The 20,190-nt window shown below is 28.4% G+C and overlaps 1 protein-coding gene and 2 long non-coding RNA genes across 5 annotated transcripts; 1 reads left to right on the forward strand and 2 right to left on the reverse strand.

The window, feature by feature from the left end:
* Window positions 1-515: 515 nt before the first annotated feature.
* LOC112638543 lies at window positions 516-4,489 on the reverse strand. Of its 3 annotated transcripts, none has more exons than XR_003123075.1 (3): window positions 3,969-4,487; window positions 3,690-3,898; window positions 516-709 (listed from the first exon to the last, which is right to left on the reverse strand). It is a non-coding gene; the product is annotated as an uncharacterized LOC112638543 (long non-coding RNA). The 3 variants fall into 3 exon arrangements; XR_003123074.1 differs by lacking the exon at window positions 516-709 and adding an exon at window positions 1,680-1,790 and having other exon boundaries at window positions 3,969-4,485; XR_003123076.1 differs by lacking the exon at window positions 516-709 and adding an exon at window positions 3,169-3,524 and having other exon boundaries at window positions 3,969-4,489.
* A 2,439-nt stretch (window positions 4,490-6,928) lies between these two features.
* Window positions 6,929-11,777, forward strand: LOC112638540 (geranylgeranyl pyrophosphate synthase-like). Its single transcript, XM_025410478.1, has 7 exons — window positions 6,929-7,095; window positions 7,168-7,322; window positions 9,866-10,010; window positions 10,423-10,543; window positions 10,805-10,944; window positions 11,030-11,129; window positions 11,321-11,777. Exons 1-7 carry the CDS (start codon window positions 7,033-7,035, stop codon window positions 11,527-11,529), a joined length of 933 nt encoding a protein of 310 aa, XP_025266263.1. The 5' UTR covers window positions 6,929-7,032; the 3' UTR covers window positions 11,530-11,777.
* A 4,487-nt stretch (window positions 11,778-16,264) lies between these two features.
* On the reverse strand, window positions 16,265-17,792 carry LOC112638542. The gene is made up of 3 exons (XR_003123073.1): window positions 16,650-17,792; window positions 16,469-16,574; window positions 16,265-16,383 (listed from the first exon to the last, which is right to left on the reverse strand). It is a non-coding gene; the product is annotated as an uncharacterized LOC112638542 (long non-coding RNA).
* Window positions 17,793-20,190: the final 2,398 nt, after the last annotated feature.

The following is a 20,190-nucleotide window of genomic DNA, read 5'->3' on the forward strand; positions in this document are numbered from 1 at the left end:
TTTCTGTTTTTAGAGATGTTTTGAGAGATAATATTTATAAGAATATTATATTATATATTTTAAGATATTTTAATCTAATATAATAGAATATATTTTAATTTGTAATATTATAATCTACTTAAATATTTTGCAGAACAGTGTCATTCTTTTTAATAATAATAATGTATAATTCTTTTAATAATAATTTATCTCTATTACCTTTGTAATTTGTTCGTAGCAACCTTTAGTCCATAAGTGATTTTGCAATGTCCATTCAATATCTTCATCAGATAAATGCAACAGGAAGAGAGCGGGATATCGTATTAAATTTCCATTTATAATGTATATATTTATTACATTTTAATTTACGATTGAAATATATTATCATGCTGTATGTTATCAAAAAAAAACAAATCAAATTTCAATTGCAAACAAGAAAATAAATTAATGTTTGTTATTTTCATTCATTGATTATGAAATGTATTAATTATTATCTTAATATGTTATTAAGACTTACAAGTACGTATTATTTTTGACTTATAATTAAGTGTTATTTATTGATATAAAATGTAATATAAAATATTACTTGGAATTGCCAATAATTGTCATCAAATTTATACGGTGAATGATATTTGTGATATTTTCCTGCGGAAATATTTAACGAATAATTTAGCACGCGCGATATCTTTCTTATATAAAAGTATTCTCCATTATCCCAGTCTTTGTATTACTAAAAATAATAAAAAAATATCTATTATATTGTATATATACAGGCATACATAGTTATTTAGATAGTTTATCGATTTTCGAACGTTTTGTATATTCTATTATAGTTTTTGTACAATATTAATTAATTTTTTCATGATTTAATGATCACTTGGAAGCAGATTGAAAACATTATCACATTTTATAATGTATTTTTTCGAAATGTTGCGCGATTTTCGAAATCGAGATCTATTATACAGATTTCCTATTAATTAACAATGTAATTAAAACTCTGTTAATGATTGAAACTTATAAAATGCAACTCAGACTGTATGAAAACTGTAATATAATATACAAAGTGTTCAAAAATCAATAATTAAGTATCTAAATAATTATATCATTGTGAAACATTTTGTAAAATATTAAGATATTTACATAAAAGTATAAATTAATCTTAAGTCTGAACAATAGTCTTTCATTTTACAGAGAGTTTCAATCATTAGCAGCACACATTAAATAATTTTCTTATGATTTTTTTATTTTTTTTATTATCGCTCGGAAGCGAAGGCTGAAAAGTGTAGTAAAACGAATCGAATAACAAAATCATATAATTAACGTAACGGAAAGCCTTTTGATTTTTTTATGGAATTTTTTATGGAATAAAATAATGCATTCACACTCTCTATAAAAATAAATCAGTATATTATCACTGAAAACAGTAGACAAAGTCACTGATGCAGCAATTATAAGTTATTATGGCACTGTAAATCAATAATATTTCACTGAAAGAATTAGTAATTCTTCGCCCCGATATTTTTCTCGTCTACGTCTCTTCAGGGGGGTAAAGAGGGTTTTATAGAATTTCTCAAAAATGAGAATCTATATCTTGGTTAAATGCACCAAGTAAAATATATGCATATGCCGTGTTTTCGTTTTAAAATTTCGCGTAAAATTAAAAAGAATTTTTCAGGCATTACCATTCGCTGTGGCTCGTAGACGCTAGTTTTCTTATCATGCTCTTTAATATATAACGAGCCTATTTCCTTTCGATTTAGAATTAGTAATGTTGACTGTTTTAATCAGTAATATTAATTTATGTACCTCATCTAAAATTAAAAATTTTATTTATATTTACATGCGTATTAGAACAAAAATGTTAAATAGATGATAGTTTATTTTACATCTTTAACATATGATGACGAACTAGCGATTACTGATTTTACAGTGAAATTTTACTTCCACTGATTATAATTAGTAAGTCATAAGATAAAGTAATAAAAAAGAAGAGTTTCTACTAGATCAATACTGAAATACTGATTCTTAGTGATTTTATCCATATATTTATAAATAGAAATTAATATAGTTTTCGTAATACTTATATATATTATATATATATATATATATATATATATATATATATATGTTTATATGTATGTATGTATATGCATATGTATGTATATGTGTATATATAATTTGAAATTAATAAAAATTAATTTTTATTTTGTCTCAAAAACGTGAAAAATACGTTTTCTTAACTGGTTTCAAAAGCGTTTCTATAAAAACGTTTCTTATTAATGTTTTACGGTTAAAAAATATTGGATACGTTTAAGAAACATATATAAAATATGTATAAAACGAATGTGTGCTACTTGGAGCATCATAGCATATCTTAAAGTTATTTATTGACGACAGCCATGTGTCATAAATTGTTTCGTTATCTATTGACAATGCGTGCAATTAAAGGTTAACTGTCCATTTAAACCGAATTTACTGCCAGTGCTGGAAATCTATAATATACGTGACGTAAACTATAGATTTTTATTTTTAGTTTATTGACGTAAACTATAAATTCTTTTGCGCGATCTTATGTTGCAAGAATGGTAAAAGAAACATTATTGGAGCTTGAATGCGAAGTTCTCCCGCACCCGCCTATTCACCAGACTTGGTCTCATCGGATTATCATCTTTTCCTCAACAATGCAACACGTACTCGACAATACACACTTCTTCAAATACGAAGAAGTCCAAAAATGTATCAATCAATGGATTGCTTAGAAAAACAAATCGTTCGCGGAATGCAACTTTTGCAAAAAAGATGAAAAAAATCATAGAAAACAAAGGATTATACTTTGATTAATATATTAATCCATTTTCTTATTGAAATAAATGCATTTTTCAAGTAAAAAAACGACGGAAACTTAGTTATACACCTTATATATATATATATATATATATATATATATATATATATATATATAAGGTGTATAACTAAGTTTCCATCGTTTTTTTACTTGAAAAATGCATTTATTTCAATAAGAAAATGGATTAATATATTAATCAAAGTATAATCCTTTGTTTTCTATGATTTTTTTCATCTTTTTTGCAAAAGTTGCATTCCGCGAACGATTTGTTTTTCTAAGCAATCCATTGATTGATACATTTTTGATTGATACATTTATATATATATATATATATATGTCACGCGGCATGTTCCAGGACGTCCTTTTATTTTTGCATTTAAAAATCATGTGTGCAATGTATATGTGCGCAATAATGTCATGTGTGCAATCGTACTTTCGTTTCCTTATATTTTTCATGTGTGCAATAATACATGTAGGCAATCAGGAATTTTGGCAATCGGGAATATAGGCAAACGGGTCCCTCTTAATGTTTTTTAATAAAGTCATCTTTTAGTCATCATGTAGATAAGACTAAAATGTCACTCAGTTCAAGTAAGAAACCAGTTCTAGCAATCTTTCCACCGATTTAACGATGTTAATAACAAATGTTTATGACAAAAATATATTCAGTTTTAGGAGTACTTTTAGACAACTTGCTGCTCTGTGAAATATTATTACAAAAATAATATTTCTTAATGAAAATTATGTGAAATAATCATAACAATCTAAATATATATATTATAAAGAAATAAAAATGTGTGCAATTGGAATAAAAAAAACATTATGATATAACAAAAAATTATGATATAACAAAATGCAAACTTACATATTGCCCGAGTTGTGAAGCATGATTACTATTTCTTCGGTTGCCTTTATTCTGTCAGGCGATATTTTTAGCCAATTAAATAAGCTAATTAAAAGTCTGAATTAATTATCGTTATCTGCATTCCAGGAACTAGAAGATTGTATCTGATCGATTCTAACAGTTTTTACAATAAATCATAATGTTCTTAATCTTTTATGTCACCATAATCTCTGTAATCATCATAGATAAATGAAATATCTAAGAAAAAGAGAAAAATTGGAATGAAAGATAAATTCTTACCTCGTCTTCTTGTTTGTTGCCGCTCAGAGAATAATAAAACGAGTTCTTATTTGTATTCGTCATGTTTTTCAATTCTCAGCGATATCTTTCTCTCGCAAAACTGTAAGAATTTAATAAATGTAGAAAAGGTATAATCGCTAGTCGAATAATCAAAGGATTATTGAAAAAATTATATTCGACCAAACTAGCCAGAAATTTCCTTTATTTAATACGACGTTTCAACCATATGGTTGTGGTCCTTATCAAGTATATACTGGAAGGATTTAAAATAGATTAAATTAACGGTTTGAATACGTAAAAAGCACAAAGCAGAATAAAGAGTAACCAAATTTACCGATGAAATATAATAATCAAGAGGCAAACATAGCGCTTGTAAAAACCATGACGAGTCACAAATAAAAAACGTTATATAATTAAATTCAAAAAAATGAGAGAGACTGATGCGTCCATGTGAGACTTCGTCGAAAAACTAAACGAATCTCGAGGGAAAAACACAACTAAGTGACCTTTATTATTTTGTCATAAATATTATTTAGATTATCTGTGTCTGTCTGTAAGTTGATGAGATTATCAGATCTCTTAATAAAAAACATCTCAGCAATCTCTCTTTTTCGAACATACGTTTCGCTATGTAAGATGTCGGGTTTCAACCAATCAAAATCGTGTCCAGATTCCAATCTGTGTTTGGTAATTGCGGAGTGATTAGAATCATGTAACTTTATATTATTACAATGTTTCTTCACTCGTGTACGTAGATGTCTTTTTGTTTGACCTATGTATGATATGTTGCAATCTTTGCAATTTAATTTATATACAACGCTTGTCTTGTCGTTATTATGTAATCTGTCTTTACCGCGTCTAATTAAATTATTTAGTTTTTTTGTTATTGTGTAAACAACCCTAAAACCGTTATTTCGCAAAAGGCGGTGCAGATCATGGCTCGTATTCTCTACGTATGGTATTGTAATAATTTGAGCCTTATCTACACGAGTAAGATTGTCGTCAGTATTGTCATTACGGTCACGATTATTTAAAAAATTGATTCTCTTTCGAATGTGTCTATATATGATGTGTTTAGGAAAACAATTATTGATTAAAGTGTCATAAACTAGTTTGATATTTTCTTGCTTAAAGCAATCGTCAGATAATAAAATAGCATGGTCGACTAAATTGTAAATCGTATTAATTTTATACTTAAGCGGGTGATTCGAATAAAAGTTAATATATCTACCAGATCATGTAGGTTTCCTAAACCATTTAGTGATAAGTTTAGTGCCTGACCTAATGACTTTTACATTAAGAAAGTTGATCGACGAATCAATTTCAATCTCGTGTGTGAAACGTAAACGTACATGGTAATTATTGAAAATCGTTAGAATCTCATCAACTTTTGTACGTGGCACGATTGCGAAAACGTCATCTACATATCTATAATAAATAGGCGCCGCAAAACTAAGTGAATTTAAACATTGCGTCTCCAGATCGTCCATCACCATATCTGCTAAAATAGGTGATAGTGGGGAACCCATAGGAGTGCCGAAGATCTGTTCATAAAAACGTCCGTTGAAAGAAAAGCAAGTTGAGTCCAATATCAGTTCTATAGTATGTAAAAACTGTGACAGATTAAATTTTGTATTTTTAGAGATGTCCACCCAACGCTTTCTTATGGCATTCTCAACTAATTCTTTTGGAACGTTGGTGAATAGAGAAGCAACATCCAATGAAATCATTATGTTATCTTCTTCAATGCAAGTGGTTCTTAATACTGTCAACAAAGGACCATCCATCTTTAATATGTGAGTTAAATTTCTTAATCGATTTGTGAAGAATGTTATGAATATATGTAGAAATATTATAAACCGGACTTCCCAGAACGGATACAATAATTCTCAACGGGACAGATAAAGACAGATTACATAATAACGACAAGACAAGCGTTGTATATAAATTAAATTGCAAAGATTGCAACATATCATACATAGGTCAAACAAAAAGACATCTACGTACACGAGTGAAGGAACATTGTAATAATATAAAGTTACATGATTCTAATCACTCCGTAATTACCAAACACAGATTGGAATCTGGACACGATTTTGATTGGTTGAAACCCGACATCTTACATAGCGAAACGTATGTTCGAAAAAGAGAGGTTGCTGAGATGTTTTTTATTAAGAGATCTGATAATCTCATCAACTTACAGACAGACACAGATAATCTAAATAATATTTATGACAAAATAATAAAGGTCACTTAGTTGTGTTTTTCCCTCGAGATTCGTTTAGTTTTTCGACGAAGTCTCACATGGACGCATCAGTCTCTCTCATTTTTTTGAATTTAATTATATAACGTTTTTTATTTGTGACTCGTCATGGTTTTTACAAGCGCTATGTTTGCCTCTTGATTATTATATTTCATCGGTAAATTTGGTTACTCTTTATTCTGCTTTGTGCTTTTTACGTATTCAAACCGTTAATTTAATCTATTTTAAATCCTTCCAGTATATACTTGATAAGGACCACAAGCATATGGTCGTAAGCGAAACGTCGTATTAAATAAAGGAAATTTCTGGCTAGTTTGGTCGAATATAATTTTTTCAATAATCCTGTAAGAATTTATATTATTCTTATACATGATTTAACGAGAAATGACTCGATAAAAGTAGGATAATAGGGCCGGTTCTCTGGTTTTATGACATAAAACATTCAACACACACGTGCGTCCCCCACCCCGCAACCACCGCCGAAATCCGGCGTGACGAAATATTCCCGCTCCACTGAGATCCCCTCGCACCTCACCTTCCCTGAGATGACCAGAGTTAAGATGCAATTTCATGGACGCTAAAAAGTAGCGTCGGTTGAATAAAAAAGTAACTATTTACTTCTTTGTTCAACCAATGGTTGATGCTACTTTTTAGCGTCAATAAAAAGGCTGCTTCAGAACCGGCGCTATCTTATTTTTATCGAGTCGTTTCTCGCTGGATCATATATAAAAATAATTTTCTCCTTAAATTCTTACAGTTTTGCGAGAGAAAGATATCGTTACGTTTGTTTAATTGAAAAATATGACGAATACAAATAACAACTCCTTTTATTATTCTCTGAGCGGCAACAAACAAGAAGATGAGGTAAGAATTTATCTATGATGACAAAGATTTTGGTGACATAAAAGATTAAGAAAATTATATGATTTATTGTAGAAACTCTTAGAACCGATCAGATACAATCTTCAAATTCCTGGAATGCAGATAACGAAAAAATTAATCCAGACTTTTAATTACTGGCTAAAAATATCGCCTGACAGATTAAAAGCAATCGAAGAAATAGTAATCATGCTTCACAACTCGAGCATTATGTAAGTTTGTATTTTGCTACATCATAATCTTTCATGTTTTTTTATTCCAATATATATTAAATTCTTATGGTTGTTTAATATAATTTTCATTAAGAAATATTGTTTTTGTAATATTTCACACAGCACCAAGTCTAAAAGTACCTACTCTTGAAACTGGATATATTTTTGTCATAGATATCTTTTACTGATATTGTTAAGGCTCCTGTGTAGTCACCGCAGCCATATTGAAATCGTGACGTCAGACGCGAGAAATAACACGCTGAGAATTCTTGCGTGCCATTTTTAAATAAAAAGATATTTAAACAAAATAACACTACAGATCGCTTTAGCACACTTGTAAAATATTTCGGAAACTAAGTTCTTCCCTTGACAAGGGATTTAATTAACTGCCTTAAAATGAGTATCGAAGTAAGCGAGAAAATGCATGATTTGATAACTGTTGAAAAAAGTGAAAAATGTTTTTTTACACTATATATTTCTTGCTAAACTTAGTTTTCGGAACAGTTTATAGGTTTCACAAACACGTTACACGTCACAGCACTAGGATAAAGTGAATGATAATGAAATGGCACGCAAGAATTCTTAGTCATGTCATTAGGCTGTCAAAATGTCATTTTCTTTGTCGTTTTGCGTGTGTAGATGACGGATGAGTATGTGTGTAACTGTGTGTTATACACTGATTGATTTTTTATCAATTAGTAACACACTTCACTTATGTGGTAAATCTTATTCTTACCGTATATTTTTTTTGTCGCCACTGTCAACTCAGAGTTTTACGGTGAATATTCAAGAGCCTTAAGTCGATGGAAAAATGGCTACAAACCGTTTCATGACTTGAATTGAGTGACATTTTAATCTTATCCATATGATGACTAAAAGATGACTTCATTCAAGGACATCTATATAGATTATCGATACTCGGCAATAGGAATACTTTAATACAAGAAATAAATGGACTATTTATCATTTATGCATCTAATTTCAAATAATCTTAATATTCTATTTAATATTCTGAATCTCAACAAGAAATATACCTAGTGAAAACAATCTAATCAAAATGATGTCAAAATGATGTCAAATTGACAAAGAATATAATATCAAAAGGAATGATCAAAATAACGGCCAAAAAATGGCAATTCGACTACCTAACTGTCATTTTGATGTCTGTTTGATGTCAAAGTAAACAATTGGTGCACGTAACTAATCTCAATCATTACAATAAGCTATTAAATAAAGTACGATGTATAAAATGCAAAGATATATTACACAATTAATAATATTTACTTGTCATCCATGTTAACGGACTAGCGATTACTGGTTTTACAGTGAAATTTACTGATTTTACAATAAATTTTAATTTAACAATTGTTAAAGTCTGATCACGAAAGTCATGTTATATAATAAATTTTAACAAATTTTTTTATAGGATCGATACTATTATAATTAATAATAAAATAATAATACACATTAATAATAAAATAATCGTCACTACATGACTAAAAAATGACATCAAAATAATGTTATATCAAGACGTCAATATAAAGTAATGTAACAAATCAGTCATTTTGACGACATATGACCAAAAAAGACCAGTTTGGAACTTCAAAATGACGTATACTTGCTACCTGAATAAATTTGGTCAAATTATCTTACCACAATATACTCATTTTGATGTCAATATGACATTGAGTTTTTCTCATTAATATTATATATATAATTAATCACTTAAGGATGCTTTGTATGTACAATCCCAGCAAAAAGTAGCTGAAAATCAATATTGATGAATATATCCACTTTTGGTGTATTTTGAGTATGAGAAATTGCATGGAATATTACAATTTGATCCCAGCTACAGAGTGCAGAGATGTATTTTTTAATATCTATTGCGTTTTTACTGAAATATTCCGAATTTTATTAATCGAAATGATTAACTTTTTGCAAAGAATTTCGCCTTGTCACAGATACATGGCTAATTTCATTGAATTATATTTAATATCTTTTTAACCAGTTAGTACTTGTATAATATTATTTGATCAAATATTTCCTTTGTATCTAACACACTTTTCCAAATTTTAAACAAATTCTGAATATTATTCCCATATGTTTTTATCATTTGAATCGACGTGATAATACGACGTGGTTTTCCATAAGAACACATGCTAATTCGGCATGCAAATTAAAATCCTTATAACTTGTAAACGCTTTAGTAAATCGATTTAAAAATTGTACTGAAGATTCTAAACATATGCAAGAATATTCTGATTGCCTCGGAGGACTCTTGATGGGTCGTTCGCTGACCAAATAAGTTTCGGTGAAAGTATTCGCGTGTACTACATGCTGGCTTTCGACTGGTCTTTCATAAGAAATGGCATCGACGAGCACAACATCATTTTTACATTACATTTATTTCTATATTATTATTTCTATACTACGTGTATTTTATATTACATTTTTTTTGTTTAAATGGATAAAATTAAATTTATATATCAAACGTGCAATTTTCTATACATTCTTAATATTATGATTTATTTTATTTTTTACAGAGTTGATGACATTCAAGATAATTCCATTTTGCGGAAAGGTATTCCTGTCACTCATTCTGTTTTTGGGATTGCTAGCTCACTAAGTGCTGCCGCTTATATATTGTATATTGCTTTGGAACGAGTTATTAATTTACAACATCCTGCAGTAAGTAGCCATTATACTTCCAAAAAAAAAATAAAGTATACAGTATTTTAGTCGCATTATCTTTACAAAGCAAAATTGAAAATAACAGATCGTATTTACTATTAGTGTTTAAATATTATCAAAATATGCAAAATTTAAATACTATCCTTGGATTATATGGCATTTATATATTTAAATAAATCGAAAAAGATTAAAGATTATTTTGTTATAGAAAAAATAAAAATTATTGCGACGAATTGACTGAAAAAAAACATACATAAGTGTTTTATCGTTAAAAAAAATAAACATTTTATGATATTTTAACATAATTAATATAAAGCATTAAATGTCGTTAAAACTGTAAAAGATAAGCTTCATAATGTTAGATAAAATTGTGTGTTGTATTATTGTACTAACTACATTTTCTTTTCAGGCATCAAAAGTATTTATAGAACAATTGTTGGAACTTCAAAGAGGTCATGGAATAGAAATTTATTGGCGGGATAATTTCATTTGTCCAAGTGAGGAAGATTACAAGGCTATGGCAATAAAAAGTAAATGTTTATATTTGGGTGTGCATATATATATTTCTTTGAAATAAAAAAATTACATATAAAAAATTATATATATATATATATATATATATATATATATATATATATACGTACTCAGCAAACTTCAAGTTATACATGTTATATAACTGTAACAATTATATTATTGATTGGGAAATTATAACTAATAATTATATTACTGTTTCTTAGTGTTTACTGGATATACATATATACACATAATTGAAATATCTATTAATTTTACAGAGATTGGTTGTCTCTTTTTCTTGCCAATAAGATTAATGGATTTGTTCTCAACTTACGAAGAAGATTTATCGCCGCTATTAACTCTTTTGAGTTTATACTATCAAATACATGACGATTATTGTAATTTATGCCTCAGTGATGTGAGTAATAATATATATATTTGCAACATTATACGTACTTAAATAAACTGAACAAATTGAATTATCAATTTATTTTTTGTTATAGTATACCGAAAATAGTTACTGTGATGATTTGACTGAAGGAAAATTCAGCTTTCCAGTTATTCATGCGCTTAAAACCAATCCTGATGATAAGCAAATAATGAGTATCCTTTATTATATATTATTTGTTTATATTTTTTTAATTAACATACTAGTAACACATTTACTAAAGAAATGTAACCAGCCCTACATTTCTCATCATACACATACACATATACAATTTTCAGATACTTTATAATTTTATGTATAATATAATTTTATTATATATATGTTTCCTTAATAATGCCTGATAAAGATATTTTGAAACAACGAACAAAAGATATCGAAATAAAACGTCATTGCATTAACTTGTTAGAGAAATTTGGCTCTCTCAAGTATACAAGAAGCGTACTTGAAGAATTGGACTTGAAAGTAAGAGCTGAGATTGATCGCTTAGGAGGCAATCCGTTCCTAATAAAAATTCTGGATGAGTTGAAGAATTGGGATAGCAAAGAAGCGACCTAGGATCCTTTAACACGGACATTTTTATAAGAAAAAAAGTACAGAAATGTTCAAGCTTTAATTCGAGCTATTATATCATTTGAATTGTTTCATCTCAGCATGATAATTTTTCACTGATTTATTGCTAATGAAAGATGTTAAAAAATTGTGCTACAATTTAGTGGGCCCTTTTTCTTGCATGTGAATATAGATATGAGAATAATATGTGTATATCTAGTGAATATCTTTGATAGTTACTTAATGGATATGGATATTTGGATGGTATATATATATATATATATATATATATATATATATAGATCTACTAGTTATCTATAGAAGACATAGATCTTATATAACCATTTAGATATCTATTAGATCCAATTTTTTCTGTGTGAGTATTAAATTTATGTATTTGTTTATCATATAAAGTGTCTTCCTTAGTGCGCTAAAAATACTGACAGTACTGTTTTCCAAAGTTGTTTTCAGCGTGCTGCAAGAGAATAATAATTATTACCATTTTAGTGAAAATAGATCCTGAGGAGGTGCTAACTTCTGATTTCCGCACATATTCTCGAGGTAATACAAATTCAGTAATACATATGGCGACTGGTCTTTTCTAAATTTTTTGTAACGTTTGAAAAAAAGAAGGAATATCATTAATAAATCTATAATTTTATGTCATTAATAAATATATCATTTTATACGTCATTACATATTTTTACATTATTATTTATACTTTTATTTATTTATTATTATTTATATTTATTTATTTATTTATTTATTATATTTATTTATTATTATTATTATTTATTTATTATTTATACTTTTAGTTATAATGGTTAATTTTTCTATTTCAATATTTTTCACTCTTTTTTGTTGCTATAAAATTTATTACGCGTTATCAAGATTTAACTCTCTCTTCCTCTTCCCTCCCGCTCCTCTCTCAATCCATCTATTTATCCTTTTATCCATGTCTATGTTTACAATACTACAAATGTATTCCGATTTTCATTGCTGCCACAGTCTACAGACAATTTCGCAACTGTTGATTGCAGTAGCAATACTGTGTACTGTCAGTATATTTTCAGCGCATTTCGAAAAACATCCAATGTTACAACTATTACTATTACTCAAAGTTATCTGTTTTTGATAGCGAAATAGAATAAGGAATTGGGTGAAAAAAGTAATATATGACATTTGATACTAATATGAAAGACTAATATATGAAAAAATAAAATAATATATAAAAAAATAATACGATGATAACTAATATAGCAAAACAATTGTAATAAAAAATGCAATTAATAAATGCAAAATAAAATTTCTTGATAGGAAACTTCTTGAAACTTCTTGAAACTTCTTGAAACTTCTTGAAACTCCATGAAAGTTCTTGAAACTTTTTGAACAAAGGAAAAGGCTTGTAAAAATGTATTCAAGAATAAGAATAATAATTATGTTACATCCAGACTCTTGAATAGATATGTCATCTGGAAGAACGTAACTTATTTACCCCGATACACTTTACAAGAACGTGAGTGAGTCTAGTCGAACCAACTGTTTGAGCACATTCGCTATTTTATTATTTCACAAGAAATATGTATGTTAAGTAAATGTCGCTATTTTTAAAACAATTTATTTAATGAAAAAGCATTTTCTTTTTGATATTACCGAAGCAATGATGACTGAAATTAAATTAAATAAATTAAATAACATGTGAATAATTTTGGATCAAAATTATTGTTCCAACGTTCTAAGAATTTTTTTGACTATAGAAAGGATCAATTAATATTTTAAAGCATATTTCAAAATGTATACTTTCTTTGTATACACAATTTGCTCTGCAAATAAGATTTTCTTGTATAATTGAACCACTTCTGATGTGACAATTGCTATTGCACAATGGAACTGTTTTTCTAAATTTAATATGTGTGGATCGTCATCAAAATTAAAATCATCAATCTGTAAAAAGCAGGACAGAGCAACACGCATTCCATGAGACGCCAAAACAAAAAGGAATTGCAAGAAAAGAGGCAAAGAAACAAATAAGATAAAAGAGTTAATATCTGGATGAAAAAGAGAAAAGTCGTTATAAAATAATGCGCGAAGGAGCAACATGAAATTATTATTAACAGGCCAGGCAAATCAAGTGAGCAAGAAAGCCATAACGAAAGCGTGAACGCCATCTCATTATACGTGCTCCTATCATTGTGATGCGCTGCCATTTTCAGTCTTTGTTCGGACATAATATCAGCTGAGTAGCTTTCTTGCTTACTTGATTATTATTTTATAATGACTTCATTTTTGTCTGCTTTTGTCAATAAGAATATATGGTTAATTATTGATCATGACACCTAATTCTATTATTTTATTTTTGCAAATAGCATTCTTGCAATTATATGTTTGAAATCTGACAAGTCAATTTTTTACCTTTTTATACGCTACGTCCATCTCAGCGCAGTGGTTTCGTCTTTCAATATTTATTTTATTTTGATTGTTAACTATCAACCACTTATCAACCATTAATTTTAATTCCTTTATAATATTTCATGATTCCTACGCAGACAAGCTACTTCAGTCTTTTTAAGTCAAGATTTCATCGACGTATTCTTCTTACTTCCTCAGTCAAAAATTCTTCTACAAATCATACGAAAAAGTAGTAAAAGTAGATAAAAGTCTATAAACAAATTCAATAATATAATTTTGAAAAAATGTATTATATATATATTTTTTATATATTGATGAAAATGATAAGCTATCAAAAGTAAAAAAGTTATGTCAAAATATATTCAACTAGAAGAAATTAATAAAAAGACAAACATACACACATTATAAAATTTATTAAAAGAGGAAGGCTAAGGACCGTGGCGTAGGTTATTACCTTTTCAAAAAAAGGTAAGAAAAAGAAGTCGAGTCATCTCAGTAGTAAAACATTATTGTATAGAACTATTTTACAAAAAATTATTTTAATAAAAAATTGCTGTATTAAAAAAATTGTGTAAAATGGTTGTCATAACTATCTACAAAAATTAATGATATATTTAAATACAAAATTACGTCGAGAATAAAAGAGTGCGATTTTATTTTATGTTTATCAACAGTGTGTGTGTGTGTGTGCGTGTGTGTGTGTGTGTATGTGTGTGTGTGTGTTAGATGTGATTTACTGCTAATAAATAATTAGATGAAGAAAAATTATGTTTACATTTTCGTCGAAAGTTCTTACATCTTTGTCGTAAAAGTCAGAATCCCGATTTCTTCAACGATGAACAGTTGATTCATGTAGCTCGTAATTTAAAAAATTTTAATTATTAAAAAACTCGACGCTGCTAAATAATATACAAATAAATTTGGTACATTTTTTAAAATTAGAACCCCTATTTTTGACACGTTTCTTAAACGTATCCAATATTTTTAAATTTTATAAAACGAATGTGTGCTACTTGGAGTATCATAGCATATCTTAAAGTTATTTATTGACGACAGCCATGTGTTATAAAACGTTTCGTCATCTATTGATAATGCGTAAAAGGTTAACTGTCCATTTGATAATGCGTTAAAGGTTAACTGTCCATTTGATAATAATCCTATCTTGTTGCAATGTAGCAGGAATTAAATCAAACTTCAAATATTGTCTCGAAAATATTATAGTTCTAAGAAGTGACATATAAGAGATGGTATATAGAATCCAATAAGAGATGGTATATAGAATCCAATAAATATTATTGTTATATGTACTACATAACTGATATAACACAGTTAATGAAGAAAAAATTGTAAATTGATATGCATGTATTAATTTACAATTTTTTCTTCATTAACTATGTTACTTGAATGTTTGTTTTCTTACGATACTTATTAGATATTTAACATGTATATTTTTGTATTTTATATATTATATAAGATCTGCACTTTTTGATGTAATATTAACTATTTTGTAAATTCATAAATGGTACAACACACAATTGTAATTTTCTTTTCAAGTTTTTTTGTATTGCGTTTTAAAGCTTTTTCCTATTTCAAACTGTACATATAAATTTTGTACATATATATTATATATCATTGTTGTGGAGCGAATAAATATTTAAAAATATTATAAAATATTTGAAAATATGTCTATTATTACACTGAGGGAAAAATTTTTTTAAATCAAATAAATTTGTTTTCTTGAAACTTTTGCTTTAAATGCAAGGAATTGTTTATTTCATTTAAGCAAAAGTATTTAATTTTAATTAAATATGCATGTTATATTAAGTACATTATTTTCATATCTATTTCATATATATTTTTTATATTTAAATACTATTTTCGTAAAATATATACTATAATTTATTAAATTAAATATAATATTTTTTTAAATTAAAGATTTAAAATTTTGGGAAACAAAAATGCATTTTAATAAATATTTTGTAAAATTAAAATGAAAATATTTAATTAAAAATTATATTTTTTAAGCATATACATTTTTTAAACATATGTAAATAAATACTTAGCTTAAACAAACAGACGTTTTGAATACAAGTAAATACGTGACACGTAGTACCCACCGAATAAACAGTTTTCTTGAGTGAACTAAAATTTTTTTATTTCAAGATAATTTTTTCCTCAGTGTACGTATGAATTTAAAAAGAGATTATAATATAAATACTTGTTTAATTACTTTTAGTTATTCATAACAGAATTATTCCTAATTATTCTTAGCAGAAGTTTCTTTAATGATATAAATATATTTTTGAAAATAAAAATGTTGTAAAGAGCCAACGCAGTTGTAAGGCGTGTTTTTGAAGAAAAAAATAATCCATGAAACGATCACATTAAACGATCTTTCTTCTTTATTGACCTCAAACGTTTCGGACTCAGTTCGAGCCTTCTTCAGTGATTCTGACAAGACAAAAAAGAACCAAATAAGATAACATTAAAAACGCAGTCATTAATAGATAAGAGAGAAAAAATGTAGTTATCATACGTGCAAAGTCTTAGAGAGTGAACGTGAACTCGTCAAGGCAAGTGGACTCGAAGGAAACCAAATACAAGTAGCCCTTTAAGCGGTGCAAGGCCCAAAGAGTGATACACTAACAAAATAAATGTATACAATCTAGAAACAAAGCCTTGCAATAAAAAATTAAAATTAGACAAAGGCAACTCACTCGGACTCGAGAAGACGAAACAGAAACGAAGACGAATAATCAGCACGCACATAGCCGACTAAGCAAAAAGATTCGAATGCTAATGATGACGTCATAGTGTGATCAACAAAAACAATCCGTATACACTGAGGAAAAGAACAGTCCTAACAAACAACAAACTATTAAATTTTAGACATGATTTCAATAATCGATAAACACGAAGTATTCAATTTTACGGTGTCACTATGGAGATTCAACTTGGAGATTGATAGTCTGTTGAATAGATGGGATTATATTGGAAAGAATTGTCGGATACCTCGCGATGAATTTTTAACGGCAGTTTGCCTCGTTTTAAACTCTACATTTTTTATGTTCAACGGTGTTTGCTATCAGCAAACATTCGGCACCATGGGCTCTCCTCTTTCGCCGATTATTGCTGAGATCACGCTCCAAGATTTGGAGTCAAGGGCCATCGCGACTCTTCCTGTGGATCTCCCATTTTATTTTAGATATGTTGACAACGTTGTGTTAGCGGCTCCCTCCTCAATGCTAGTACCATTCTGGACACTTTCAACTGTCGTTCCACACAAGATTGCAGTTTACTATGGAGGAAGGTGCCGACAATCGTTTGAATTTCCTTGACGTCACTATTATTTTGGAGGATGGATTGATTCATTTTAATTGGTTTCACAAACCGACTTTCTCGGAGATACCTCCATTTTGAGTCGCGAGACACTCCTTTTGCCAGAAAAAGGGTACAATAAGTGGTCTTACTGATAAAGTTTTCTGGCTTTCTCATCCAAAATTTCATAAAGAGAATTTTGAATTTATTATTAACATTCTGTTGAACAATGGGTATCCTCTCTTTTTTATTTTCCGTACAATTATTGACCGACTTAATATTTTATTACCTAGATTTAACAATAGACTTAATGATGCTTTGACTAGATAGAAATGTGAGTGACGATGTTAATGAAGGAGTGATGATCTCATTCTATTTTAATGTTCCGTATATTAATAACATATCTGAGCGTTTCCGGCTTTGCGTCAGAGATCTTGATATCAAACTTTTCTACACTGGAATAAATAATTTGCGCCGTATTATTTAAGTCGGCAAAGATAAGATGGATAAAAATCGCGCAGCAATATAGTTTACAAGATCAACTGTATGGATTCCGACGCTTCTTACGTTGGACAAATGGGACGCTTATTAAGGACGAGGATTAAAGAACATAAAAGAAACCTTACGTCCGTCATTGCCGAGCACAGAGCGCTAGAACATACGTTTAATTTTGACGACATTGAGGTTTTGGATGAGGAAACATTTTTAGAAAAGAGACTAATATAGGAAATGATCTATGTTAAGCGTCAAAAGAATGCGTTGAATCTCCATAGTGACACCTTAAAATTGAATACTTCGTGTGTTTATCGATTATTGAAAACATGTCTAAAATTTAATAGTTTGTTGTTTGTTAGGACTGTTCTTGTCCTCAGTGTATACGGATTGTTTTTGTCGATCACACTATGATGTCATTTTATCGTTAGCATTCNAATGCAAAATAAAATTTCTTGATAGGAAACTTCTTGAAACTTCTTGAAACTTCTTGAAACTTCTTGAAACTCCATGAAAGTTCTTGAAACTTTTTGAACAAAGGAAAAGGCTTGTAAAAATGTATTCAAGAATAAGAATAATAATTATGTTACATCCAGACTCTTGAATAGATATGTCATCTGGAAGAACGTAACTTATTTACCCCGATACACTTTACAAGAACGTGAGTGAGTCTAGTCGAACCAACTGTTTGAGCACATTCGCTATTTTATTATTTCACAAGAAATATGTATGTTAAGTAAATGTCGCTATTTTTAAAACAATTTATTTAATGAAAAAGCATTTTCTTTTTGATATTACCGAAGCAATGATGACTGAAATTAAATTAAATAAATTAAATAACATGTGAATAATTTTGGATCAAAATTATTGTTCCAACGTTCTAAGAATTTTTTTGACTATAGAAAGGATCAATTAATATTTTAAAGCATATTTCAAAATGTATACTTTCTTTGTATACACAATTTGCTCTGCAAATAAGATTTTCTTGTATAATTGAACCACTTCTGATGTGACAATTGCTATTGCACAATGGAACTGTTTTTCTAAATTTAATATGTGTGGATCGTCATCAAAATTAAAATCATCAATCTGTAAAAAGCAGGACAGAGCAACACGCATTCCATGAGACGCCAAAACAAAAAGGAATTGCAAGAAAAGAGGCAAAGAAACAAATAAGATAAAAGAGTTAATATCTGGATGAAAAAGAGAAAAGTCGTTATAAAATAATGCGCGAAGGAGCAACATGAAATTATTATTAACAGGCCAGGCAAATCAAGTGAGCAAGAAAGCCATAACGAAAGCGTGAACGCCATCTCATTATACGTGCTCCTATCATTGTGATGCGCTGCCATTTTCAGTCTTTGTTCGGACATAATATCAGCTGAGTAGCTTTCTTGCTTACTTGATTATTATTTTATAATGACTTCATTTTTGTCTGCTTTTGTCAATAAGAATATATGGTTAATTATTGATCATGACACCTAATTCTATTATTTTATTTTTGCAAATAGCATTCTTGCAATTATATGTTTGAAATCTGACAAGTCAATTTTTTACCTTTTTATACGCTACGTCCATCTCAGCGCAGTGGTTTCGTCTTTCAATATTTATTTTATTTTGATTGTTAACTATCAACCACTTATCAACCATTAATTTTAATTCCTTTATAATATTTCATGATTCCTACGCAGACAAGCTACTTCAGTCTTTTTAAGTCAAGATTTCATCGACGTATTCTTCTTACTTCCTCAGTCAAAAATTCTTCTACAAATCATACGAAAAAGTAGTAAAAGTAGATAAAAGTCTATAAACAAATTCAATAATATAATTTTGAAAAAATGTATTATATATATATTTTTTATATATTGATGAAAATGATAAGCTATCAAAAGTAAAAAAGTTATGTCAAAATATATTCAACTAGAAGAAATTAATAAAAAGACAAACATACACACATTATAAAATTTATTAAAAGAGGAAGGCTAAGGACCGTGGCGTAGGTTATTACCTTTTCAAAAAAAGGTAAGAAAAAGAAGTCGAGTCATCTCAGTAGTAAAACATTATTGTATAGAACTATTTTACAAAAAATTATTTTAATAAAAAATTGCTGTATTAAAAAAATTGTGTAAAATGGTTGTCATAACTATCTACAAAAATTAATGATATATTTAAATACAAAATTACGTCGAGAATAAAAGAGTGCGATTTTATTTTATGTTTATCAACAGTGTGTGTGTGTGTGTGCGTGTGTGTGTGTGTGTATGTGTGTGTGTGTGTTAGATGTGATTTACTGCTAATAAATAATTAGATGAAGAAAAATTATGTTTACATTTTCGTCGAAAGTTCTTACATCTTTGTCGTAAAAGTCAGAATCCCGATTTCTTCAACGATGAACAGTTGATTCATGTAGCTCGTAATTTAAAAAATTTTAATTATTAAAAAACTCGA

Source organism: Camponotus floridanus, unplaced genomic scaffold, assembly GCF_003227725.1.
Source record: "Camponotus floridanus strain SB8 unplaced genomic scaffold, Cflo_v7.5 scaffold32, whole genome shotgun sequence".
NCBI classification, from domain to species: Eukaryota; Metazoa; Arthropoda; class Insecta; order Hymenoptera; family Formicidae; genus Camponotus; species Camponotus floridanus.

Coding starts and splice junctions, on each gene's coding strand:
- LOC112638540 (XM_025410478.1), top strand. CDS start 7,033: ATGACGAATACAAATAACAACTCCTTTTATTATTCTCTGAGCGGCAAC. Junction 10,945..11,029: donor GTAATTTATGCCTCAGTGAT/GTGAGTAATAAT, acceptor TTTTTGTTATAG/TATACCGAAAATAGTTACTG. Junction 11,130..11,320: donor TGATGATAAGCAAATAATGA/GTATCCTTTATT, acceptor TGCCTGATAAAG/ATATTTTGAAACAACGAACA.